Here is a 27076-nt window from a genome sequence, read left to right as displayed (position 1 = left end):
TTTTGTTTACCCCTGGAGTTGTTGTTTATTTATTATAAGGCCACCATACTGTGAAGATGCCGTGAGCGTCTTCAAAGTACCAACAACCCAGAGTCTGTCACGCTATCTAAACCACAGTACCTGCTGAATTCTGCGCACACAACAACAAATTTGAAAAAGCGTTTTTGTTTCAACGGTTTGACCCTACTGACACATCTTCATTACCTTTTAATTCTCTTTCATAACATCAGGCGGTTGCTGGCTCCCATACTAACTTTTTCTTTTAATTTGCTTGTATCTCTCTCTTCCTCTCTTTCTGTGTGTCCTTTACATACACCACAAAGAGAGCAACTAAGGGAAATAAAGCCCACTCAGGAACCTGTTAAGGGAATAAAATCTCTCTCAGGAACCATTGAGGAAGTACGTGAATCCAGTCCACAAAAGTATATAGAACCTCTAATAAACTAAACAGTTAGCTATAAGCAAGTCTTTTTGATCATACAGCAACATTTTTTTCCCAACAATTTACTTTCAAACCGACAAACTGTTGACATAACAAACCTCCCAGCCCTGCAATGCTCAAGTCTGTAGAAAGAGAGGGGAAGAGACACAGGAGGGGAAAGGAGAGATTTGGGAAAAGCTGGGAGCGGTTTGAGTCCAAGCGTTCATTATGTGTTCATTAACAAATCATCTTGGAGGACCAGGGAGACGCCATGGGAGGGAGAGCTGTTAACGTCCGTTGACAAATTGACATGAACTGATCAGGTGGTAGTTGGTAACAATTGGGTATTGGGGAGAGTTAACCCTCAGTTAACAAATCCTCATGGAATCAATAAATCAGAAGTCGGGGGCGTCCACTCAGTAAGACCACTGTTAAGAGTCTTCACCATCATCCCCATCGTTAATGGAGCAGTCTTTGGTCCCGTACAAATCTGCCAGCTTCTTAAACCTCGGCCCCCAACTCTGCAGATAGTCATAATCCAAGTCAGACTCTGTTGTGACAGACTCGAGGGAACTCAATGACCCAGCCAATGATCCTCTGCCTTCGTATCCGTAGATCTGAATGGAGTCGTATGGAGGTGCAGTGGGGTCGCTGTCAGCCTCTGCAATTCGAGTCTTAATGAAGTCATCAACATCGACACTGTTTGCTGCGGTATGGCCAGCTCCGGGTCGGATGGGATATTGAAGCTCTGGTTTGATGTCCTTTCTTGGCAGGAAACCGTTGGCACCATCCGGGTTCTGAACAATTAGAAAGAGAGCATGTTGCTTTAAAATCTAATCAGATAAGCCCACATCATGCTGAAATATCAGCAAAAACATAGCTGAATATGAACTGAATTTCAATAGTTTAAATAGTTATGTATGCATTTTACAGTAAGCAGAAACTGACTGATACAAATGGCATTTGAACTGCCTGTAGTGAAGTTGCCACCCTCATACCCCTTCATCTTTACCTTCATTTACTGTACCTATTGTCTACTTAAGAAACAGAAAGAACTCGCTTCATACCTGCAGTGTAGCGATGTCGAAAGCCTCCGTGTCCTCCTCACCGCCTCCCTCGTCATCATAAGTGATAATATTCTCCCTGATGTCCTCCTCCTCAAACACTATCAATGGCTCCTTCTTCTGACGCCTCAGTGCAACAAACAGCACCACTATTGCTGCCAAAGAGAAACACACAAACACACGATTCAAAATTTGTTCTGCATTTAGTGATTACATAACCATCCTCACACATATCTGTGAAAAAGGCATGCGTTAGATAATTAGTATGCACAGTGGGTGAATGATAAGTGTAATTAGACCTTGGACAGTTTAATTAATATCATTGTAGTGTTGTGCTGTACACACATGCCATTTTAATTGCAGGTGGTTATTGACATGTCAGGCTTTAAAGGTTCTCAGATGTGTAGTGTATGGGTAAAATGTGGCGTAAACTCCAATTTTGAGGATACAGTGTGCAAGTGCATTACAGTATCTGTATATTTGTAAAAAAGGAAGACAGATAACAGCTGAAATGTGGGCTACCTAGTGGGCTGAGGAAGAAAGCTGAGGCTGGAGACACAATTGAAGACTTTTGAAAGCACAGCGTATATGTTTTCACAAATAAAATCCTCCGAAAAACAATGTGCCCACACTAAGTGATTATGCAAGATGCTGTAGCTGCTGATACACAAGTGACTCCAGGACCTGTAACGATGCTCAAACGATGCAGTGCAATTCCAATGAAGACATTAACGGAGGTGGATAGCCTGACTGGTTTCACCTCTAAATATCAGGCGTGTTCGGTATTATTGGGACAGCAAGTTGAGTTAGATAAAAGACTCATTCTGTAAACACACTTCTAGATGATCTTAATCAGGCAACAGATTGAAAAGTCATGCCCCAACAGGGAAATCTTATGTAAATCAGTAAAACATGTTAGCTCCTTACCCAGCAGAATAACAATACAGGCCAGTATAGCAATCAATGCCCCGGTGCTGAGGCCAGCAGGTAGGACGTAGGGCTCCACGTTACAGGAGAGGATGGTGTCTCTGCTGTCACAGGAACAGACTCTGATGGTCAGGGTGTTGGTGCTGCTCATAGCAGGGAAACCGTTGTCATTTATCTCGATGGGAAGGTAGTAAACGTCCTGGGTCAGACGGCTGAATCCTTTACGGAGCACATAGATACTGGCTGTGCTGTCTGCGGAGAGGGATAGAAATATGTTGGTGAGTAGATAGAAAGATGAGGAGGTAAAATACTAAAGAACGGGGGAGTACAAGATGTACATACTGGTAAGTTTTCCAAAACCACTTCATCACCCACACACACACACACACACACACAGTGGCATACATGTGCAAAACCACACATAATGCACTTTTTCCCGTTTGCTCTCTCAGCAACTCATACACACATTTTCCTCCTTTATCATTGTGTACACACACACACACACACACACACACACACACACACACACACAGTACATATTGTACACACACAAGAGCCAATGAGGTGTGACCTAAACAAAATTAAATTCTTGTTAAATAGTGTGTCTAATCATCAGTTGAGAAGGAAATGTAATCAAAAGCCACTGTCACTGCTGTTATGACTTGGGCTAGCTAGCTGTGCCTCCACAGTACTAAAACACCCCCAACACACTTCCTTCTGTCTGCCTCTCTCTTCCTCCCTCTCCAAACTATTCAAACAGACAGAATTTAATGCCAACAAAGAAAGAGAGGAGGTACATCAGAGGCGTTTCTGAAACTTCATCGCCAAGCAAACACTCTTTAACATTTATATTGGAAATACATCACAGAGCAATATAAGTGAAACACGTAAAAGCTGCTGCGCTGCACTGATCATGCTACTTGGAGCGATGTAAGGAAAACAGTTCAAAATTGTTGGATGAAAATCATATTAAATGCACACAGAGTTACTCTTGGACAAACTTTGCAGTATTACAATCACACTCTCACACTGGTATTACTATACTTGTGAGGGCCCCCATGGCTGCATTTATTTCTTAACCTGTAGCTCCGACAATAACCCTAACTCAAGCTTAGTCCTTCATTTTTAACCTAAAAGCTGTTTTTAGCTCCATGCATTTCAGCTGATTCAGCAGCATCATTTTTTCCTTTTCCTTTTTTCTTGGGGTTTCTACTGCTTCTACTGAATTTCTGACCCTTTCTCTCCTCATTGATATTTACGTATAGAGTACAATTAAAAATGACAACATAAAGTACTTGAAAGATGCAAAGAAGCATAAAGAATACATCACTTGCACTTGTAAAATAAAGCACAGGTAAAAGGAAAGAATGATGCAAAACAATCACTTGTTAGTAACAACAAGTAAAAACAAACAAACCAAATGAGGAAAACAAGAACAACAGAAGGGCTCACTAAAACTTTTCACCCCAAAAGAGAGTGAAGGTAACCCCCAACCCTCTCTGTTGCTGATGTCACTGTCATCTGTTGCGATCAGCCTCCTGCCAACACTGGTTCTCCCCGACAGCTGTGTGTGTGTGTGTGTGTGTGTGTGTGTGTGTGTGTGTGTGTGTGTGTGTGTGTGTGTGTGTGTGTGTGTGTGTGTGTGTGTGTGTGTGTGGATCTGTCTATCCGTCTAAATTTATTGGTTTTTGGTGGCATTTTGAGCAGTGCTGTGAAAGTCTCTACTAGTCTGTCTTCTATGGAGTTGATACACAGGTTACACAGGGAGTTACTGTTGGTTCTGTATATTAATGATACACTCCCTGATTTTGTTATAGTGCCCAAAAGGTCCCTTAAATCCCAAACTTCCCTCCCTGAAACTCAGCTCAACACAATTCACATTATCACTCTCATGTTCTTTTCTTCTTCAATCTCCTACAGCCTCTTGTTCTGCATCTATATTCTCCTCCTCTTGCGCCTCTCTTTCTCTCTCTCATTTTCTTTCTTTTAGTCCCTCTCCCAGCACTCACCAAACTTAATTCAATCAGTTGGCCCCCTAAGATATATGTACAGACGGACAGAGACCCCATTGCAATTAATATAGCCCGCAGGACATGTGTGCATTTGTGTGTGTGAGTGCAAGAGAGAGGGATTCAGAGCACCTGCTGCTTTCTACAAGGTAGTGTAAGCCTCCATCTGGTTATGTTTTGATCTAATCTGAGTGAAAGGGGGAGAGAGAGAAAGAGACCACAGAGGAAGACACAGTAAGATTGGTTGCTGGAAAGGGTTAGAAAAGAAAGAAGTGAAAAGAAACAAAAGAGGCGGGAGAAGTAAAGGAAATAATATTTTACAGGTCATCTACCTCTGTTGTCTTTGAGGGAGAAGTTGTGGTTGTGGGCGACTTCCGGAGTGAGGCTGAATGTGAAGTGTTGTCTGTGAGCCATCTCATCTTTGTCCACTGCACTTACTGTTTCAATAACCTAAGAAACACAAAGAAGAAAGAAACACATCAATCTGCAATACTTTTTGTGGGTACATTTTATGTTTGTTTACCATAATCCGCCGAAACACATGCATATACATGCAGTTCCACACGCATGCATGCGCGCACGCACACACACACACACACACACACACACAGACAGACATACCTTCCCTGGCGCGACAGTTTCACACATGAGGACTTCGTCGTTGTTAGCAAACTCTGGGGAGTTGTCATTCACATCTTTCACCCTGATGTTAACACGAACTTTGGTGTCTTGGTGATGGCCTCCTGCACACATACACAGCATATGGCAAAATCATCAGCATTCTGCTGCATACAAAAATTCAAAGCAGTGTCAAAGTCATTAAAGACAGAATGTCATTTGTGTATGTGTGTGTGTGTGAGTAATTGCTTGTCTGTCTGCATTTTAATCCCTGTTTTGCTTTAGTTGAACACAAAGCTAACTATGAATATTTTCCAGCAAGATTGCCTGTCAATCAGTCAGCCACTCAGCCAGCTATTTGTTATTTTGATTTGCAAAAAATTACCGACATGAGTTTGTGAGACATCAAAATAACCAGTCAGACAGTGTCCCACTCAGTCAGCCTGCTCCCACGCGTTTTACCAAAACCACTTTGAAATGCAAAGGTGGCAAATGTCAAGTTACGCCTTCTGGAGAAATGGAGAAAAACTGGTTTGATGCAGACAGAATGATCTCTAAACGACCAAAATCGACACATACAGCAAACCTAAACCCCTGATTTGTACAGAATATGAACTAAGATAGACTGAGGGAGAACAGTGTAGTTTTCTATCTACCCATTCATCTGTAAAAAAGAAAAAAAAACAACCATCCACTTCTGCAGTATACTGCCTTGCATATTTGCAATTCTAGTCAGTATGATGTTTCCACTACCCTGTCATTACTAGGCATTTATTTAGCTTCCCAAGGCCTGTTAGCGGTTAGCGTAGCCTGCAATGGTCCTAGCTTTGTGGGCGGCGAGCCCGTTTCCATCTGGCCGTCTGGCGTCTAGCACGCCACAAGGAAACCACGCGGAGCTCTGCTAGTTTGAGCCCCAACCACAGAATACCAGGGTGGGGCCTCTGTGGCTCACTGGCTGGAGGGTTTGTGGGGTTTAACCAGGGGAGAGAAAACTCCGAAGGGCCTGTGGGTCAACTGGCATTCCCCTCTTTTCTCCCCTCACTCTCCTCTGTATAGTTAGATGGAGTGTTTGTGGTGATAGATGGATAGCTAAAAGTTTCAGTGGTACTTCAACTGTTTTTACTTTAGTTTTTCACTTTTCTTTCACTGCATTGGGGTGTTAATAACAGTTTTTGTGTAACTGAGCGTCTACCTCAACACCGTCTGCACTGAAACCACCTCATTCACTTCATAAGAAACTGTTAAATTAAAGCGAACAGTTGAAATCTGTTAACAGTTAAAATCTTAGTGGTGCTTCAACAGCTGTTTGTACTTAGCCTTTAGATTTTCTTTCATATTGTCAGATTTTTTGTCTCAGTGTCTTTGGTGTATTACAACTAACAGTCAAAAGAAGTTTAAATCATGGTTGGCACTGATATAGCCATTATTACAAGCCAAATCTAAGATACGTCTATCAATAGCCAGCTAAACAGAGCAGATCCTTGTTTGTTTCTATTTCTGACCAGAAAGGTGCATGAAAACAACATAAGATGTCATGATTGCAACAGTTACATGCACTGAACACCAGTAACAGCTGGATACACTCAACAAAAATAATACTACCAAGCATATGCATAAAGCCAATCCCTCCTGGCTGAAGCTGAATATATAATTAGTTTACTAAGGTTTAGGCAGTTCTGACACTCACAGCTAAAATGCTAACTTTAGTCCCACCCAGAGGGGGAAAAAATTAAAGGCAGCAGCTTGAATCCACTTAAATTTTGTACTTAACATGTCATGGAGTGAATCCAGCACTGCAGAATGACAGGTTGGGCTCTGGATGCCAGCAAATGTACAGCCCAGGATTTTTCCATCGGTTTGTTCATCTTTGACTTTGTCTCTCCATCTTATATCAGTATATGCTGTTTATCACTTATATAGCACTCAACAGCCAAGATCAAATACAGCAGACTGTAGCTCTTTCGCTAACCGTTTTCCTGAAATGACTGAAAATAGCGCTGACAGTCTCACAGCCATTGTGTCAATTCAAACGTAATTGGTGTGAGTGTGGAGAAAAATAGTAATGAGTCCCAGTCAAAATACTTTTTTTTTAGCTCATATTACGATGGTGATTAGAAGTGGGTGTGTGTGTGTGGGTTGGTTTGTTTGTAGCCTATATTTTAGAGAAAGAGAGAATTAGACCCACATGCCCACACACATTAGATTCAGTCCCAGGTCTCTTAAAATGTTTCTAGATTTGGATGTGTGTGTGTGTGTGTGTGTGTGTGTGTGTGTGTGAGAGAGTGTGCATATGTACCGATCTCTGTGGCTGACACAGATATATTATGCCAAGCCTGTGCCTCTCTGTCCAGTGGTCTTGTTGTGGTTATCATGCCATCTTCTGAGTTTACGCTGAAGAACTGCTCTACATCTGTGTACCGAGGGATCATGTACCTATACAGAGAATTAACACACATATAATAATGCTATTACACATTTGGATTAAAAGAGCATTTAAATTGCTAGGAATTATACATGAATGTGAATTGGATACACTCCTTTTCTGAGTGGAAACTAAGCTGAATGAACAAATAGCAGCTGCAAGACGGAGCGATCCTCGCAGTCTTCAAGAGGGACACGCTGAGCTTTCAGTTAGATAATTGTGGAGATAATTTGGCAACCAAAAGAAACGTAACTTTGCCAGCTTGTCAGTAGTTTAGCTTACAACTATTTTGTAAAAGTGATATCACTGTATATGGGAAAAGAAAAAATGTGAGTCTTGACTCTAAAAGTCTAGCTTCTAGTGTTAAACGATGTTGAAAGACCCAGTGATTGTTTTTCACTTGATTTTTATAAAATTAGTCTGGCCACGCTTTTGTAATCCTATTTTGCATCCTTATTCAGTTGAAAACTCCTTTATATGTAATCTCTGTTTTCTGCATAAGAATATGAGTGTAAAGCCAAGCTTTCCTTGAGTCATATTGTTTGTTCAGTGTAGCTGAAGGAACACTATTAAAACATTTTTTTTTTGGCGATGTTCCACGAGAATTTACTCTGGTGAGAAAATTCAAATTCTCCCACTGCTACAAGCCGACTACAACTTAGTAAATGTGTTTGTGTGTGGTTTCCTCTGTGTGTGTGTTACCTGACAGGATTGTTGGCAACATCAGTGTCCTTGGCGTGGACTCGTCCCACCAGGGTGCCTTCAGGCGCATTCTCCTCTACCTCAAAAGTGTAACTGGGAGCTACAAACACAGGAGGCTCATCTGCATCCTCCACTGATATCTACAGGCACACAAACACACAGGATTGTTAAAAGGCTCCTGTGATATTTATCTAGTCACACACATAAACAAATACAAGCTCTGTTTCTCATGCCGCCATAAACACACACTCTTGCACACAATCAAACACATGCATTCACACTCTTCTTCTCACATAAACACATATCTAAGTGCACACTCACGTTGACACACACCGCTTTATAAACATATTTTCACATGTATACCTTTATTGTGGCTTCGTCCTTATAAGGCCCCCAAGCGAGATATTGAGGGTCAACATGAGGGTTGGATCCCTCCACCTTCAAAGTGTACGATCGTTTAGTCTCAAAGTCCACTGGCTGAGAGAGACAGAGAGCAGACAGGTCACTTAATCAGTTCATCTCAGATCAATATTCATACTTTTTTAATCAAATATTAACTGTAAACACATGTTCAATAAGAATGTTATCTTTTTGCAGTGTAATGATATCTGAATGTTGAAGAAAATGCACTATATATCCACTGCAGACACTGGCTTTGTGAAATGCAGTGCTGTGTCCTTGTCTTCTGGTAGGGGGAGCTGTTGCTACGTGAATGAAAACAGGCATATTATCACTTGTATTGACAGTAGCAGTCCAGCTATTACCACTACTATTACAGACCAGCAAACACCAGGAGAAACCCAAATGCAGACATTTACCTCAAGATAGTTTGTATTGCATGATATTACATAATATGATTATTTTGGGACTACAGTGAATCATTTGGTCGTTTCTCTTGAGCTCTTTTCATCATCAGATGAAAGTCTGTTTTTAATAAGCCAGGATTAGATTTAGGTTTTGTCTTGGGTCACAAGGTGGGAGATGAAATTTAGGTCCCAGGCCACAAGAACTGCAGTCTGCTTTTTTCCTCTTTATTGTATAGTTTTTCATTCATTACACCTTTATAATCGAGACAAATACCTTAAGGATAAATTAGCATTTGAAATCCCTGCCATGGGTTTTTGATATCACAGGTAGGCCGATGCAAAACCCTGAGATTCAATTCACTCCTATTGAATTGAGCCTCAATTCACTTACTCCATAGTGGGAGAAAACCCATTGACTTGTAATGGCCTTGATATTGAATTGACTTGAGTGTGTGCTTTGAGGTATGGCGTTCAGTGACCAAAAAGAAAACAACACACACATTTCCCTCATATTTCCACTCAGTAACAAAGCGACGACCCTCAGCCAAACTGTCTGCTTGGTAGTGAGCGTCTAATGAATCTTCCTCTTTCTCCTGACTTCCATTCTTATGTGCAGAGTGTATACTACTGCAGGGGAAACTTTTAAGCCAACAAATGTGTTGGCAGTCATTGTATAAAAACTATAATACTCAAGAGATGCTCTCTGCTATGATGATGAGGACTTGTACATTGCCAGCAGCACTTGGCTGCGACTTGCACTCATCCGCAGCTCCATCGTAGCTATAATCACACCAAAGAAACGCTCTTTAGGGTGTCGTTTCTGTTTTATAAACCCAGATAACCACTTTTCCCCCTCTACTATTTTTCCGGTCGCTGTGGGGATGTTGAACTGGCAAATTCCCAAGAGCAAGCTTGATCTTTTCATCTCTATGCTGCCATCACTTAATGAAATCCCAGTGGGAAGGAGATAGGGCTCATAAGCATGTGTTGTAAAAGCTGAGTGAAGCCATATAGATTTATGAGTTTGATTCGCAAGGTTTACCAGGGTTTACCAGTGATTAGGATGGACACCAAGACTACCAAATATTTAGGACGGCTTGACAAGACTTGCGCGATAAGAATGTCTTATCTTTTACTGTATTGTTATTATTGATAGAAGAACCTAATCAAGATTATAGCAGAGAAGGGGTTAAGACCAAGGTGAGGGCAATAATATTATATTGTTTCCTTTTGTTGTCAGTGATCAAACATGGTGGCCAGCCCCCATCAGCTGCATGTAACACCTCTGAAAACAGCTTGCAGTAGCTCTTTAATCGAGCAGATTCAAAGCTGTTTTCATGTGATGCCGCTGCCAAATGACTCAATGTTGGGGGGACGTTTCCTCTCAATGGATTGTTCCACACTCATTCTGAGTCTGTGGTGTCGATGTAGGTGTTTAACATGTTGATGACAGGTACAATGCTAATAGGATAGATGTGACCCAGTTCTTTCAGTTTCCCTTTTTTTTGTCACGCTCACTCTGTCTCCTTTGCCCTCTCTTTCACTCCCTCTATCTCTCAGTCTATAGGTCCACTCTCTCTCGTTCTCTCCCTCTTTGTGTAATCAGTGTGAGATAATAATATTCACAATAATACCCCCCCCCCCCCCCCCCCCCCCCCAAACCCACACACTCCCCCACACACACACACACACACATACACACACATATACACAGCTCCTTAATATTCTGTGGACTGCTTTCGTCAGGACACAGTTGAAAGAGAATAGCTGATTAAAGCTCATCCCTGTGTGTGTGTGTGTGTGTGTGTGTGTGTGTGTGTGTGTGTGTGTTTGTGAGAAGGAGAGTGAGAGAATAGAGATTAGTGAAGGCTACTCCCGATGCTGATTTGAAAGTGTGTTCAGGTGCAAGTCTGTACATGTGTTCTTGTGTGTGTGTGTGTGTAATTTTATACTTTTGTGTGGCACTGCCTTCAGGGGGCAAAAGATTGATTTCCCCCGAGAGGCATCAAGGCACAATAATCACACACACACACACACACACACACACACACACACACACACATATATCCAAGTCAAGATGACATAATCAGATTCAGAGGAGCACAAGTGGGTTTGCATGGTGTCCCTCATTGTCTGCTCACACTTCAAATCAGCATCAGGCTATTAAGCTACTATTCCATGAGATAGAGGGATCCATGAAGAGGGATTGTTTTATGGTAGTGGCCTTACACACACACACACACACACACACGCGCACGCACATATTCTTTGTCTTTAAATAAGCCTTGAAATAATTTGTGGCACAGGCATATTGGCAAAATCACAAGACTTGAATTACATTTCAAACAATGTGATGATAAGAAGATCAATTGGTTTCATTTAATTGATTGATATTTTATAGTTAAAATCTTACTGTCACTGCTTTCCAGGAAGACTAATGTGGAGCTGAAGGTCTGAGCTGTGTTCATGTGGCTTCATTCAGCTACGCTGCATGTGTGTTTCTGTGTGAGTGTGTATTATGCCAGACTGTTTTTACAATGAGGTCACAAGTATTACATTTACACACACATTTAATACTTCTCAAGCAAAGTTTTCTGCCTTTGTCTGTGTTACAGCCAAACACATGCACACATCCAAACATAGTGCCCCACTTCAGTGTATGCAGTTGCTCTCATTACTTTGATTGGGGTGTCCTGTTTCGCTCATCAGTGCGTTTAGTCAGTGGTTTCTAATGACTTCTTTGAGGGATCCTCCTTTAAAAACTCCACATTTTAGTTGTTCCCTTGTGCCTTTTTAAAAAAATTTTTTTTATACATTTTATCTAGTTGGGGCAATCTGTATTTCAGTTATTCCTCAAATCCAGTGAAATTTACAATTTCCCACCTGAGCGCTGCCCAGCACAGCCACATCTTTTTCTACTTTTGGCTGATGCCTGATCTGTGGGTTAACCGTCTTGCTCCAGGGCACATAAATTGTAGTTGTTGAGAGAGGAGAGGGAGCATTACTCTTTATTATCATTCACTCATTTCCCTGCTCAGTCCTGGTGACACGAGTGGGAAGAAAGCCCCTAACCCTGGCAGCCTTAATGCCATGCTCTAGCGCTGTGCTCCAAAGGAATCGCTCATGCAGACAGTTGTGAGAAAAAGCATGAAACAGACTTGTATCGATTGATTCAGACAGAGATTTTCCCACAGCATCAGTAAAAAGGAGCTGTGGGTTAAGGCTGGCTGCTCTTCTGAGCTACGTCATCACTGTCTGGACAGGAAATGCAGCTTGCCACGGATGCCATACTGTAATTACATATTTGAATGCCAAGTCTTTCACCAAATACGGACATGATTTGGACATTTTAAGAAAAAGTGAGCACCTTTGTACAATTGTGGGTTGAATGTCTGACAAACCTAAAACTGCTTATTTGTAGGATAACGATCCAAAAGAGAAAAGAAAAGCCTTTTAGGAGATGGTTTTGGTGTACATTTCATTCTCATTTTCCCCCATCACATTGATAGCTCGACTATAAAAGCTATTATTATTTTTTTAACTGAGAGACTCAGAGGTCGGATGCCCCGGCAGGGAAAAGCAGGCTACCACAGCTCACTGGAAGATTCAGCTCATAATCCTGACCTGCAGCTACACAATGTGTGTGTGTGTGTGTGTGTGTGTGTGTGTGAAAAAGAGAAAGGGAAAAAAGAAGAAATGAGTGAGTTTCTGTGTATTTGACAGAGCACTGTGTGTGTTTGACTGAATGTGTGTATTTGAGAGAATAAGAGACTGTGTGTGTGTGCATTAGAGAGACAGGGAGTGAGAAAAAGTAATTGTGTGTGCTGAGCTGGATCACTGAAAGCTATAGTTATAGTGTGTGTGTGTGTGTGTGTGTGTGTGTGTGTGTGTGTGTGTGTGTGTGCATGTGTGGGTTGCAGTCACAGTGCAGAAAATGAGCTCTCTGGCCCAGGGAAGCATGAAAGTTAATGCACTCTCACTCACACATACACACACTCACAACCATGGCAGTCAGTGTTCACATCAAACACAATAAGAAACTGTGAGGGTCGTCAGGGAGGGGAACCCAGCAAAACCTCCCCTTTTCTTCCACCCATCTTCCTTACTGCTCCAGATTTTCCTTTCTTTTGTCAATCCTCCTTTTTTTTCTTTTTTAACACACAAATATGGACTCAAATGTGGGCTGGCTGAGGCTCCCACTAAACTGCTTTGTCTGAAGGAAAAGTGCAGTCTCAACTGCATTTCTGGGCTGGTAAATTGAAAAAATGGTTGATGATGACGCACTCGTTTCCATAAAAGCGAGCTGTTGAAGCAGCTACTATCAGTGAATAGTGCTTTTGACCAACGTTCCTCACCAGAAACTGCTGCAACAACTTTGAGTCTTATCTTATAGTAACTAATCAACTGTTCTGTATACTGAATTTTCATGACCAGAGGAACAACAAACAACGTTTTTACTTTCTCCCTTTCCATTGTGGATTTTCAGTTCTCATTGTGAACTGTCAGCTATGACTAAATCTTTGAATCTTTGATTTTTATGTGGTGAAACTTACTGTTACTGTATCCCCACCTACGAATGCATCCTAACAACTTTTAATAACCTTTCCTGCCTTTCCTTAAAGTGGCTATAGTCAATATTTTTATAATGATAAACAGTGTGTAAAATGACAGTGTGAAAACAATGTGACAATGTCTTATCACCCACATCTACAGCTCCACTCAACTTTACTGAGCTTTATAGTGAGTTTCAGCTCATTGTTTTGGATGTCCGACTCCCAACTTTACTGTTTTGGTTCACTCTTTCAGCTATTCTTAGCTCTAGATACCCACTGTACACTATCTACTCAGCACAAGCTGTTGAATATGCTGGAGCATTTAGCCTCTAGAGTCAAATATTTCCATCAGGAGTTGGTGGAGACCAAAAACAGAGCTAACAGAGAGTGAATAATAGATTTACATTTGCATAGTGGCCAGAAACATAACTGCAAATGAATGATAATGTTGTTCTGTAACTGCTGGATGTGTAACTGTTTGCTAACAAGTTCGTCATATCAACTTAAAAGGTGATGTTTCCAAAAAATAAGTTATTGCATGTTTGAGTCTCTTTCTTTCATTCCTTACCTTCTTCAGCTTAATAACGGCCTCTCTGGTCTCGGAGTCAGTGGTCAGTTCAAACATGCCTATTCCATCTCCGTCTACTAAGCGGTAGTTCACCAGTCCGTTATCTCCAAGGTCAGGGTCCTTGGCCTTGAGACGGCCCACCTCCTCTCCTGGCACTTTATCCTCTGATACAGACATGGAGTATACACCTGGGAGAGATATAAAGGCAGAAATTTTACTTGGCTTCTTTTTTGGCAGGATGGCGATGTTAGTGTCAACTTGTGGTCACAGCTTGCTTTTGTATTCAACGCTCTTTAGAGTCTTTAGAGAATCCCTGGCTGGCTGCCACTGTGTTTACTATCTGTGGCAGGGTCAGTTTTGGAGGGCAGGAAGGGATTAACATGAACTATACCATCTGTCTCATATGGCCCAGAGGATATTCATATGGCCCAGAGGATATTAATATCCCCTATAGTGTCAGGTGTGTGTGTGTGTGAGTGTGTCTGAGGGAGTAGACACCTGGCTTGCTGTAGAGAGCAGTAGGACCATATGTCTACTCTCTCTCCTCTTTTATCCTTTTCCCTCTCTGGTCTCTCATGTGCTCTTTCCGCCCATCACCTCGCCCCTCCCCACACCTTTTTCTCCCCTCCCCTCATCTCAACTGTCATCCTTCTCTTTTTCCTCCCTCATCTCCTCCCCAATCCCTCCCTCCTCCGCCTGGTTCAGGCGTTGAGCGCAGACTGGACTCGTCATTTTATGGGTTGTACATTATTAGCATGTTTATCCTGCTCGTCCAGGTGAAGCAATCCAGTGAATCATGAAATTTGTTTGGTCATGTGGCTTCCGAGCAAATGCAAGTGGAAGAAGAGAGCGATTCACAGGATTTGATCCATCCAGCCCAAATCTCTCCTGCCACCCTCCGGCCCTCTACCTTTTTCCACCACATCTCACCAAATCACTCCTCTTCATCATCTCTGTCCCTGCTTTTTAAACTGTTTGACTCTCTTTTGGTAACACCCCTCCCTCCCTCTCCATCTGTCATTTGCTTCTCGCCTTTCCACTCCATCCATCCAAATCTCTCTACTCATCCTCACCTCTCCTCCCCCTCTCCACCCTACTTCTCTCATGTCTAACTCTCCTCCACCTCTTCCTCCTCCTCCTCTCTCTCTCTTCTGTCTGCCTATTCTGGCTAAAAATCTCATTTCATCCCTGCCCTCCCTTTGCCCTCTTCCTCCCTCTCTTCTCCTGTCGTTCTATTCTTGCTTTTCCTAAGTAGCTTAACTTCAATGGCTTCTGGCAGCTGAGTTAAACATTGTACGACAGAACACACAGACGCCTTGGCATACCTGGCTGTGGGCTAAAATGAAGCACAGCACATACAGGAAATGTACATTTACATTTGAGGACCACAGTGTAAGAAAGTATGAGTTTCAGTGAGAAACAAATAAAAGTCACGCACTCATAAATCACCCGTACCTTTTTTCTCTTGTAAAACCAATATTCTATTTTACCAGTAACTCTGTGAGAAAGTGAGTATGAGACAGTCATTAGTTGCTTTCATTACTGCCTGCACTGTTTCTGTTCACACAGATGTCCGGTCTTGGAAAGAGAAGCTCATAAAACCAGCTAAGTTTACACATAAACACCAATAAAGAGCCTCATAAATGTAACTCATGTAATGACCACAATCTCTTAGATCAGTAATTTTAATGTGATTACTGACATTACAACAATAATGCCTAATATAACTTTGTCTTTTACAACCACTCATACCGGAGACTTTCATGTGTTATCGTATAGACAATATTGTAGGTGCATTTTATATTCAATATGGTAAATATATTAGCAATTTAAATCTGGCAGGCAGACTGCTTTAGAATAATGTGTCGTTTTCAACACATCCATTAGTTCAGTTACTGCTAGTTTGTTTTTTGCACCATTGATACGCTATGTTTTGTCTCAGTTTTAACACATTTTCCTCACAATAATATTACATATTTCTGCCTAAACCTAGGGGAGGAACTTCAAATACAAGTTTGAAGATGGATTTAACATCCCTGCAGTGACACAGAAATACGTTTCTAATGGTAATCATCTTTTCAGCACAGGCAGTTCTGTAACAGCAATGCTAAGACACTGAAGGTAAATTATATGTGCAAATAAAATCCAGCTTCATAGAATCCACAGCTTCAAATGTCTCTTTATTATCTGCTTTGTTCTGCATTGTTCTGCGTTGTTCTGCATTGTTCATGTTTAAACACAAGTGAGAGAGAGAGAGAGCTGGCTGTGAAGGACTATTGCTGACACATATTACCGGGATTTAACAAAACCACCTCATGTCATGTCAGTCTAATAAACACTGAAGTCAGAGACAGTTAAATAACAATTGCTCGTGATTTGCCTTCATATTTCTGCTCCTCCTTCCGTCTGCGCTGTGATGGATTTTCATAGTGGCAAACGAAAGATGCTTGATAATGAGGTGAAAGGGAGAAAATTGCAGGGACAGAAAGTCTGCGAGAAGCAGAGAGAGACAGAGAGATCAAGCCTTGGAGTGAAAGGAAAAAGTATGACAGCGTGAATGGAAAGTGAAAAGCTACTGGAACACATGAGAGGGAGTCACGCTGTGCCATATACCCTTTTCTGTCTTCTTGTATCTCTTTCGTGGTGTTTTCTCTCTTTGTATGTGTTTTATTTTCTGCCTCTCGCTTTGGCTCTGCTTTTCTTTCTTAACTTGCTTATCTCATTTCCCATTTTTTTTTCTCTCTCTCTCTGCTCTCTCTCACTCTGCCCAACTACTAAATAAGTAATCACTGTCCTCATTCACACCATCTGGGAGAGTTTTCTTGCAGGTGTTTGTACTGCTTCCACTTTTTTTAAAACAAGAGTACCCACCACCACAACATATTGCTATTTGATGTGTTGTCTTGTATCACAGCAAACTGTCAGTGATGCACAGCTGATACTTGGAAGCAATGCAAGGAGGTACTTTGCAAACACATGACTGACAATGTAAATATATAAAATATAAAACGAGCACAGCAAAAAACTCTTAAATGTCAATATGTCTGTGATTTAACCCTTTTTTCTGGTCCCGATCATTTCAACCTGGTGCAGAAGGAGAAGTTTGGTCTGATAAGCAATATGCTCGATGGCTGATAGAGCACCTAGGTCACTGGATTGAAAGGTTAGAGGTTATGAAGTTGAGTTGAGCAACTGCAGTTAAACGTTTTATCATTCGTGGATATGTTTAGTTACTGAATAAAGGGCCGTCTTGAATGTAAATTGATCTCAAGCAACGTATTTGATTTGAAAATGGAAACACTATGTCCTTTAGTTTAGAATTTTAGGTCCCAGTCAACTTGGCTTTACACTCAGTGGCCACTTTATTAGATAATGCAATTATCTTTGTAAAGGTAGAGTTTATGCCTGAGCTGCTGTATTAGATTGCATTCAATTTTTACAGGTGTACCTGATAAAGTGGCTTCTTTCAACTTTGTGCTACCCGTCATTATGTAAGAGCACATGGATTTATAAAAAAAAGTGGATATCCAAATATACAGCACACACATACTGAAGACAATCTGCAGGTGGAGAAGACTTTTCTTTCCCTTTGAGCACTGTTGCCCATAAAACTCCCTCAAAATGTTGTGTGTTTGTTGTGACCTTCAGAATAAGATTTTAGCTTTGCTTTGCAAGACACAGAAACACAGTCAGCTTGCTGGAATACACAAGAACTGGAGTGATGGTTTTGACAGATTCTTTCTCTCTCTCTCTCTCTCTGCATCCCTCTGTCTTTTACATTGCCTCCCTCGCTGCTTCTGCTCGTGTCTCTCTCTTTTCTCGCCTATTCAGCTTCTCCACAGGCTAAATCCTGAGCCCTCGTCTCCTCTTTTCTCCTCCCGTCTTCTGTCCATCCATTCCTGCAGCTACTCTGCTGAATCTCTGCCAGGAGTTGCTCTCTGCTCAGAGCTCCAGGAGGAGAGGGAGGGGAGAACGTGGAAGAATAAAAAGAAAAAAAAAAACAGAGAGGATAAAAGAAACTCGAAGACAAGGTGAAAGGAAAAATAGACATCGATACAGAGAAAAGGGTTTGGACATAGAGTTAGACTTGAGACTGAAAAAAATACAGAGGTGCAAATCAATGCTGAGGTTTAGATTGTTCTTGTTCCTGTCAGGTGAACCAGAGAGACTGAATCTTTGGTTGCGCATAAGCTATCCAGGCATATTTAACATCTATGGGCTCAACAACAACAACTCTTTGTTGGTAAACAGTGACATGGCCAACTGAACAGAGAAAAGAAAGAGAGAGAAATACAAAGAAAACAAGAAGTAATCTTCCCTCCTGTTGGTTGTTTCTTTAAGTCCGACAGTCCAATCAGAAAACCACCATTTGTTTACTTGATTGCATTGTTGTCAGTGGGGGTCCTGGGCCTAGTTGATGAGGCAAGCTGCAGACGGGAAGAAACTGTTGTGGTCCTGATGGACCGCAGCCTCTCGCCGGAGGGGAGTGTCTGGACCTGTTTGTTTCTGGGGTGGGAGGGGTCAGCCACTTCTTGCCTGCACGCCTCAGAGTTCTGGAGGCGTACAGGTCCTGGAGAGGTAGCAGATTGCAGCCAATCACCTTCTCAGCAGAACGAATGATTCGCTGCAGTCTGCCCTTGTCCTTGATAGTGGCAGCAGAGTACCAGATGGTGATGAAGGAGGTGAGGGTGGACTCAACGTTAGTTCTGTAGTGCACCAACATTGTCTTTGGTAGGTTGAACTTCTTCAGCGTGCTGCAGGAAGTACATCCTCTGCTGGGCTTTCTTGGTGAGTTCAGCTCCCACTTGAGGTCCTGGGTGATGATGGTACTCAGGAAGCAGAAGGAAAGTCATACAGGGTGATGGGGGATGGTAGTCCTGGGTTCTTCCTGAAATCCACAGTTTTCTAGAGGATTGAGCTCCAAGTTGTGCTTGATGGATTGTTGGTGTACAGGGAGAAGAGTAGAGGGGCAGAACGCGGCCTTGAGGAGAACCGGTGCTGATGGTCTGAGAGTCTGAGGTGTGTTTCCCGAGCTTCACGTGCTTGTCAAGGTTGGTAATACCAACATCACAAGAAGATTGATCATATTTGTTTTTTGTAGTCATACAAGAATGTAAGAATACTTTAGAGTAATATCTGCTGAAAAGAAAATAAAGCTATGGGGTTCTCCTGTTTAAATGTTATCACCAAAAAGAAACCAAATCCCAATTGTATGTCTCTCTCTCGCTGTCTCTTTTGCTCTTTTAAACATCAAATCTACAGCTCTTGACAAATCCAGGCTAAATATTTCACTACTTTTTAGTGCTCAGCAAATCAGAAATTCAGCAGATTTCTCAAGGAGAGGTTTAAACGCACACACACACACACACACACACACACACACACACACACACACACACACACACACACACACGCCTGAAGACATTGCAGGAGGCCAGTAAAGAACCTTTAATAATTGATTTCTTAAGTTATCGTTTGTGCCTCCTACAGTGACTTCCCTATATTGCCATCTAGTGACATGTTTTCTGGGTTATAGGCACAACCTCATGCATATAGTACACGCAAAATGATGTCCACACGTGTATGTGGATTGAACATAAGCCACATGCACAGATGTGCGGTGCAGAGAGGGATAGGAAGCTGTGGGATGGAAGTGCACACAGACTGTAATGTGGCTGACGTGCCATTTGGTGAAATATCTGACACCTTCATACTTCTCAAGGAAATGTCACTCCAGAGATAGTAGATATTACTGACCGATAGATAGAGAGGGTGTTTGTACTCACTCTGTGGGAACTTTGGAGGGTTGTCGTTGACGTCTGTGAGGGTGATTTTAACCTCGGTGGTCCCCGACAGTCCCCCCATGTGACCACCCATGTCTTTGGCCTGGATGACGACATCATACTCCTGGCGCGCCTCACGGTCCATGTTTGGCAAGGCAGTACGAATTATACCTGAATGGACAGATTTTAGCATCAAATTAATATTTTATAATTTGTACTTGTGTGTATGTCTATAAATATGTCTGTGTATGTGTGTACATGTATTTGTGTGCAAGTATTGTATGCAAATGGTATACACTATGTACTTGTGTTTTTGTATTATTCATCTAAATTATGTTCATAATATTTATAAGCTTTAAGCTTGAAAAACAGAAGTAGTTGGTAAGCAAAATCTTACAATGTGATTTATTTTTCCCAAGAACCGGTGCCATTTATTTCAAGATATTTCATTTTGTTCGAAAACACACCATCACTCATCGTTCACATAAATAAGAACTCTAGTTAAACGTGTGTGAAGTCTTATTTTTCTCCATTTCAAGCCCTAGTAATCTTTTATATCTGTTTAATTCATCACTGGCTGCTCTCTTTCCATCTCCCTCTTTCTTTCTCTTCTAGCTGCAGTGTCTGGGAGTTGAGGCTTTCCACTGTCATATTATGCCAAGAGTGTGTGTGTGTGTGTGTGTGTGTGTGACAGCATGAAAAGCTGATAATCTCCAAACCAATTAGAAATGTGAGCTATGGATTTGAGCCAGTCAAATACCCAACACTGGTTTGATTAGCCAGATTTACTCTGCTCAAATCTCTCTCCCTCTCTATGCCCTAACCACTCTCTTTCCATGGACTCACTCTCTCTAAACTGATTTCTCTCTCCTTCTCTCCACTAACCTCTCTCTTTCTGTTCTTCTTCACCCTCTCTGACCCTCACAGAACATGGCTCTGTGTCTGCCCTAACCTCTCTCCTTCCATCCAATTTCTTCTTTTAATGCAAACCCAAATATTAGGCCTGGGCTCTGCAGAGACCATGCTGAATGTCCTCTGGGGACCTCTTTTTACAGCAGTGCCTTCTTTTCCTCACCAATTTCAGTGGAAAGGACGTGCTGTTACATGATCCCTGCAGCAGTGAGTTCTTAGCTTTTTTATATTAAGAGTGGTAGACGGTGAAAATATTGCAGAAAGAAACTGGTTTTCAGTTTGGTCTTAGTGAAAAGCAGGTTCCACAAGGTGCCTCATAAAGCAGCAGTGAAGTCTTGTTGTCTACAATGTTGGGATACACAATCATGCCTAAATCATATAATTTTCTTTTCTAAATTCTGCAATATATTTAATAATTAGTTTGTAGTGTAATGTTGATGTTTAGTGGTACCTGCTGTAGTGCATGTATTAGACTAGTAAGCCTTTCTATATGTATGTCTTTGTGTGGTACAACATCAGGGCTGTAAGGCCTGTATTTGCTTGTGCTGTAGATGTCTGTTGACCCAAGGCAGGGTTCTGTTTTCAGCCTCACCTGTCTGAGGCTCCACAGAGAAATAAGGTTGTCCTTGCAGTATGCTGTACACCAGCCTTGCACTGTTGCCATAGGTGGGGTCATCAGCATCTGTAGCTGTCACCTGCATCACTGACGTACCTACAGGACACACACAGGACATGACAGACAAGTCAGGAGATGACTCTACCTCAGTGATTCGGTTCAAGAATGGTTTGACAAACAAGCCTGCCACAGACTGTGCGCCGATTCACCTGCCTGCACCGGCTAGTTGAGGAAAGGGAATGAAAAACACTCTTTCAGACTCTGCAGCTAAACTGCACCTGAGAGGCTGCTCTCCACTATTATTTCTCTGTGTTTCATCATTGTCGGGTAGAAATATCCACTCTCCAAGTTTGGTGATTTTCATGTTTTAAATAAAACATTTTCATCTATGCGTTGACAGAGTTCCACAACCCCTGGATTTATGAAGCCCTTTCAGAACCCATTGGATAATCTGAAAGATGCATGGTTGTCAAGCTCAAAAACAAAGCTTTTTGAAGATGTGGTGTTTCCACTCGACAGCAGAAATTTACTTCCAGTAAATCTTTGTTAACTGAACTTGACACAGTTAAGCTGAGCAAATAGGCCAAGTAAATTAAATTTGCAGAAGTGTGAAATACATTTTATTACTTTGCATAATTGTTGAATTTTCTTTTTTCAGATCTGACACAAGTCATAAAACTAACTAAAAAATTCACAAAAACATTTCTCTTCTGTGTGGTTCTTGTTAGACCAGTTGTAGAACCACCAACCTTTACCACCTCTTTAGTAACGTCAACAACAGTTTAGGCCTGATTTTGTAAATTAGTTTACGGTTATGGTACTTGACCATAAGATAGACAGAGCATAGTCAGCCTAAATTACTACTGTTGTTGTTATTGTTTTATATATATATATATATATATATATATATATGTTTTCTTTGGACAGATAAAATCTGGTTTGAATGTCCTCTTTCATGTAAAGTAACCAGGAGGATATTTGTATGAACTTCCTAGTATATGGCCAAAAAAACATGCTTTGATTAAAATAATGTAGAATGTAAAACACAAAACCTCAGAAGAACAACAACTATAAAAAAGAAAGATTGCAGCTGGCTCATTGCCATCTGGGATGCTGAACATCAACATGTCTCCATTTGCAGCTTTAAACTGGAGCTGTTACATTCCTTGCCTTTAGGTGGCACAAGTTAGACTGGAACTGCAGGTTTAAACTGCTGATGCTGACTCTTTGCAACTGGGTGATATTGGCTGGGTCCTTTGGGTGCTTCACATCAATAACACAGTGTGCTTTTGTTTGTTCAACCACTTCCTAATCTTTTCAGTTCCATATATGCTGTTTGGATGTTTCGGTTTCCAGTTGCAGCTACGTGAGCTCCACTATCCTACTGCACAGAAAATCCATTGGGTATGTAACTGTAATCAAGTTTCATTCAGCCCTGGTCTCACTGTGGCAGCGAACTGCGAAAAGTGTACAGGGTAAATTACCAGGAACGTTAATTTGAAAGAGACTGCCTTCTCTATCTGTTCTAATTCTGACATCCATGAGGGAACATGGACCCAGTTAGTCAAATTGCAGCTTTTCTTTCTGTTCCACTTCTGTGGTTGAGGATGATGGCAACTGGCGGCCCCTCCCTGCCAGACGTCTGTATTCAGGTTTCAGCTTAAGAAGCGGATGGGTGAAAAAAAGCCTGAACAGAACTCATTCAGAAGTCCTTTCAGAAGTTCTTCTTTGGATGTCCAGTCCATTCAGAGAAGGGATTTCTGTGGCTTTCAGAGTGTCAAGCAACACCACTGCCAGTGTGGTTCATTTCAGGTCAGCCTCAAGGGGTTGAAGACTCTCCAAGACCACATAATATTCGGAAAGAAGGTCTATCAAGATCAGGGAGCTCTAAGTCAGGAGACTCTAAGGAGATGGTATGAGCTCTTGCCCATGCCAACCTAGTGCTAAATATTTCCTTGCTTTCTGTTTTTGGTTGAGCCCATGTTTTTTTTCCTTTTAGGTATATATAAGAAAGAAAGGGACTTTTAGGAGCTGAATGTGTGAGCTAATGGTGCTGTCTTTTCTGTCTCTGTCACACTTCCTGTGGTCACATTTCAGTGATGATTAATAATGTATGAAAAAGGCTGTTTAGCAGACAAACAACACTGACGATGAACTCCATCAGTGACTTCATTAAGACACGTTACTCAATATGCAACAGAGAGTCTTTCTGTTCTAACAAGACTAGGTCGAAACCTGGTATATGGCTGGACCATGTATGGTCAATGTGCTATGTAAAATACAGTTGCAAGAACAACTTTCCACTCATGTCTTAAGATGTTTGATTTGACAGAGGACTGATTCTAATTATCTATTAACTCCCCCTGCTCTTTCATTAAGTTCTGCATGCAGGATGTCTCTCCTTTTTCTGTGACTCACTCTGTTTTGAGTGTTTTGTTTTTGAGTGTTATTTGTGGTGCTTTATCTGTGCGCTCTCCCTCAGCTGAGGGCTGTATTCACTTCCACTCTGCTCTCTGCTTGGCTGTTAGAGTGCGTAACCATCTCTCTACTTCCCACAGCAGGTTTTATGTTGTTTTCCAGTTAGTTACGTACCGTAACTCCAGAGTCTATGAGTAGTCTATAGGCGCAGCCCTCTAGGGTTGTAGCTAGTGGGTTCATCGGCACTGAAGACTTTTAGTGTTAGGAGTTGTGGCCCTCAACTCGGTCTCACCATGTGTATAAGTTTAGCTGAGACCGGACAATCGGCTCCGAAGAATGCTTTTTCTTCAGCTAGTTAAAGGAACCAGTGGGGCACACAGCTTAGAGGGCTGCGCCTTTACTCAAAGAGTTATGGTGCGCAACTAACGTTTGCACCTCCAACACTCGACCGACCAATGGTGTAACTTCATCACTCACTCAGTAAGTCACAGACAGACTTTTGCGTCTATAGGGCTGGCCCCCACTTTGCTGTGGTCCAGCCAAAAAGATGGAATTTGATTATTTCTTCTGAATCACTGTTATCAAATTACATTTGATATTTGGAAAGAAAACAAATCTGCTGGTCAGTTTCACAGATGTGCCTCCACTTCAGACAGGGGCAGGATTTAGTTAGAACAAACTAAAATAGAGCATTTAAGATGTATAAAATTAGGACTAAGATTTAAACCAAACTTCTCGCTCTTTGTAACACAAGTACACAACATACATTTTGGATGGACAACACTCTGTAAGTTAACATTTGTAGCTAACATGCATGAACCTTCCGAGATCACGTTCTGGTCTTCTTCTTCTCTGCTGTTCTCCCATAGTACTAATCACAATTGAAATCTACCCATTTGCAGCTTTACCTTCTCCCCAGCACCAAACTTAGCCTCCCCTCCCGTTCGCTTACCCTTTCTTTTAATACTCACCAACATTGGACATCTCAGGCACCCTGGCATAGTACGGCCCATGTAGAAACTCAGGAGGATTATCGTTGATGTCCTGAACTTTCACTATGAACTCTGATGGGGGCTCCAGAGGCTTATTAGTGTCTCTGTCCACGGCCTGGGCTGTTAAAGTGTACTGGGCCTGCTCCTCGCGGTCCAGGGTTTTTGTAGCGTGGATGTTTCCCGTCTTGTCATCAATAACAAAGATGGTTCCCGCACCTTCGCCAGACAGGATATACTTGATGTTGCCGATGCCTGAGTCTACGTCTGAGTGGAGCTGAATAAGGAGTGGAGGGTGGGGGTGAGACACAAGGACAGAGTGAGATAAACCAGAAAGAAAATGGGACCTGATTGGTGCTGACAACATCTGGATTTCACATGGTGTGGAACTTAAAGAGAAAGAGCGACAGACTGGTGATTACAGGGTGAGACAGGTTGTCTGCCTGTCTGGCAGAACTGAAAAACTGTAGCTTGGCAGATGTGATGTAAGGCTTCTATTTCGCAGGGCTACAAATTAAAGGATGCTGAAAGACTGAGATAGACAGGATAGTAGATGTGCTGTGTGGGACAGGCAAACACTAATAAGTAAGAGATTTAAAACGTTGTCATCCAAAAAAATGAAGAATGTTTAACATTCAATTAAACTCTTGTTCTTCCTTTACAACCCCGAGGCTATGAAATATGACGCATTGTAAACATCATTTGTTGTTTGTTATGAAAGCCGCTGCTCGGTTTGAGTGATGTTGTTGTGGAGGAGTACCACCAATCATCTTCACCCTTGAATGTGAACATGACCTCTCTCTTTTTTTCTATCTCCCTCTCTCTCCTTGATGAATGGGAAAAGCACTTTTAAAACCTACTGGGGTGAATTTGCTGTCACCCTGCATGCCCCTGCCTCGAGTGTGAGTTGAGGGCAGTTTGGCTATTAATTGAACAGTCAAATTTTAGACTGTTCTTTTAGCACTAATTTCGTTTGACTCAAGAGAAGAGAAGTTGATGGAAGAACGCTTTATTAACTCGTGCTTTATTATACTCACCCTGCCCACCAGCACCGGGTCAGGTCCAGTGTACTCCTCAATGACGAAGAACTGATTCCAGACCCATCCTCGTTTGGACCTGTGGAGTACCTGCCCTTCCTTCCCTCCCCTCTGTCTGTGTCTATGCAACGACAAGTGACCTACAAGCACAAAAACAAACATCAGTACATTTCTTTAAACCAACACTACATTTTTCTGTTAACTAATTTAATTGTGGGCTTTCACTCAAATGATGTTAAGTGGTTAGAAGGAAAACGAAAAAGCTCATTTAGGTCACTTTAGAATGAATGAATGAATTATCAACTCTACTTCAGGTCGTTTTCTGAGAATGTTTTCAATAGACTGAATTCAAAAGTGGGTGGTGCCCACTTTTGAATTATGGGTCACCAGTTCAAATCCCAGCTGAGGAAATGTGGGTAGCTTCAACAAGCTGTTTTTTAGGTGGCTCTTAGCAAGACATTTAACCTCCTGTTTGTTGCAATAAGCTTCTCAGGGGCTAACAGGAGCAGGTGGTTGTACTGAGCAGCTGCCATGTGTGAACATCTGTAACTGAAGGGTGCCTTGGTAGAAAGGAGGGTAAGTAGTTGCTAGTAAGTAATGGTAAAACGATTGAATTGAACAAATACTTAAAATCTGGGTGTAAATACACTTGAGATGCATTGAAGACCTGATTATTATATATGTACCTGAAGAGGTTTAGAGTCACACTGTTGACAAGAAAATGTGAATGCAGTGCTTTTCCCATTTGGAAATGTAAAGGACAAGGAACTTTTGAGTTCACTCAAGTTAACATTTGGTTCACAGCTTGGATGATAACATCTGTAATGTAAAGAGTAGAGTACAAATGGGCTGTTGAGACTCTGAAGTACAAAGTGACTCGTGGTCACAAAGGGTAACAAATGAGAGAAAGGATCATTTTCAGTTTGAAAAAAAATATCATGAAAAGAAAGTGGCATGCGTGATCATCTGATTTGACACGTGAAAGCGAAATTGTATTTCAGAATGCGTCACAGTTACAGTTTACGGCTGTGCGTATGATCCAGCCAGATGTAGAAAAAACAGGAAAGCTTGTTGCTTGTGTCATACCTGGATGTCTGTGTCTGTGGGCCCTTTGATCCAAAGAAGCATTTCCTCTCCGGGTTCCTAATGCAACGCTACAGAGCGCAGAAACTCCCACCAACACCAGGAAGGCCCTCAGCGGCCCAAGGCCCTGCCTCTTCAGCATCGCCAT

The 27076-nt window shown here is 41.9% G+C and overlaps 1 protein-coding gene across 1 annotated transcript; it reads right to left on the bottom strand.

Annotated features, from left to right (window-relative positions):
* Positions 1 to 852: 852 nt before the first annotated feature.
* cdh11 (cadherin 11, type 2, OB-cadherin (osteoblast)) lies at positions 853 to 27076 on the bottom strand. The gene is made up of 14 exons (XM_070916469.1): positions 26932 to 27076; positions 25846 to 25985; positions 24791 to 25085; positions 21378 to 21497; positions 19877 to 20044; positions 14091 to 14278; positions 8527 to 8640; positions 8164 to 8303; positions 7336 to 7472; positions 5043 to 5164; positions 4754 to 4871; positions 2413 to 2664; positions 1489 to 1640; positions 853 to 1218 (listed from the first exon to the last, which is right to left on the bottom strand). Exons 1-14 carry the CDS (start codon positions 27074 to 27076, stop codon positions 853 to 855), a joined length of 2457 nt encoding a protein of 818 aa, XP_070772570.1.

This window comes from Enoplosus armatus, chromosome 12 (genome assembly GCF_043641665.1).
Source record: "Enoplosus armatus isolate fEnoArm2 chromosome 12, fEnoArm2.hap1, whole genome shotgun sequence".
Lineage (NCBI taxonomy): Eukaryota > Metazoa > Chordata > Actinopteri > Centrarchiformes > Enoplosidae > Enoplosus > Enoplosus armatus.
This window is presented reverse-complemented; position numbering and strand designations above follow the sequence as displayed.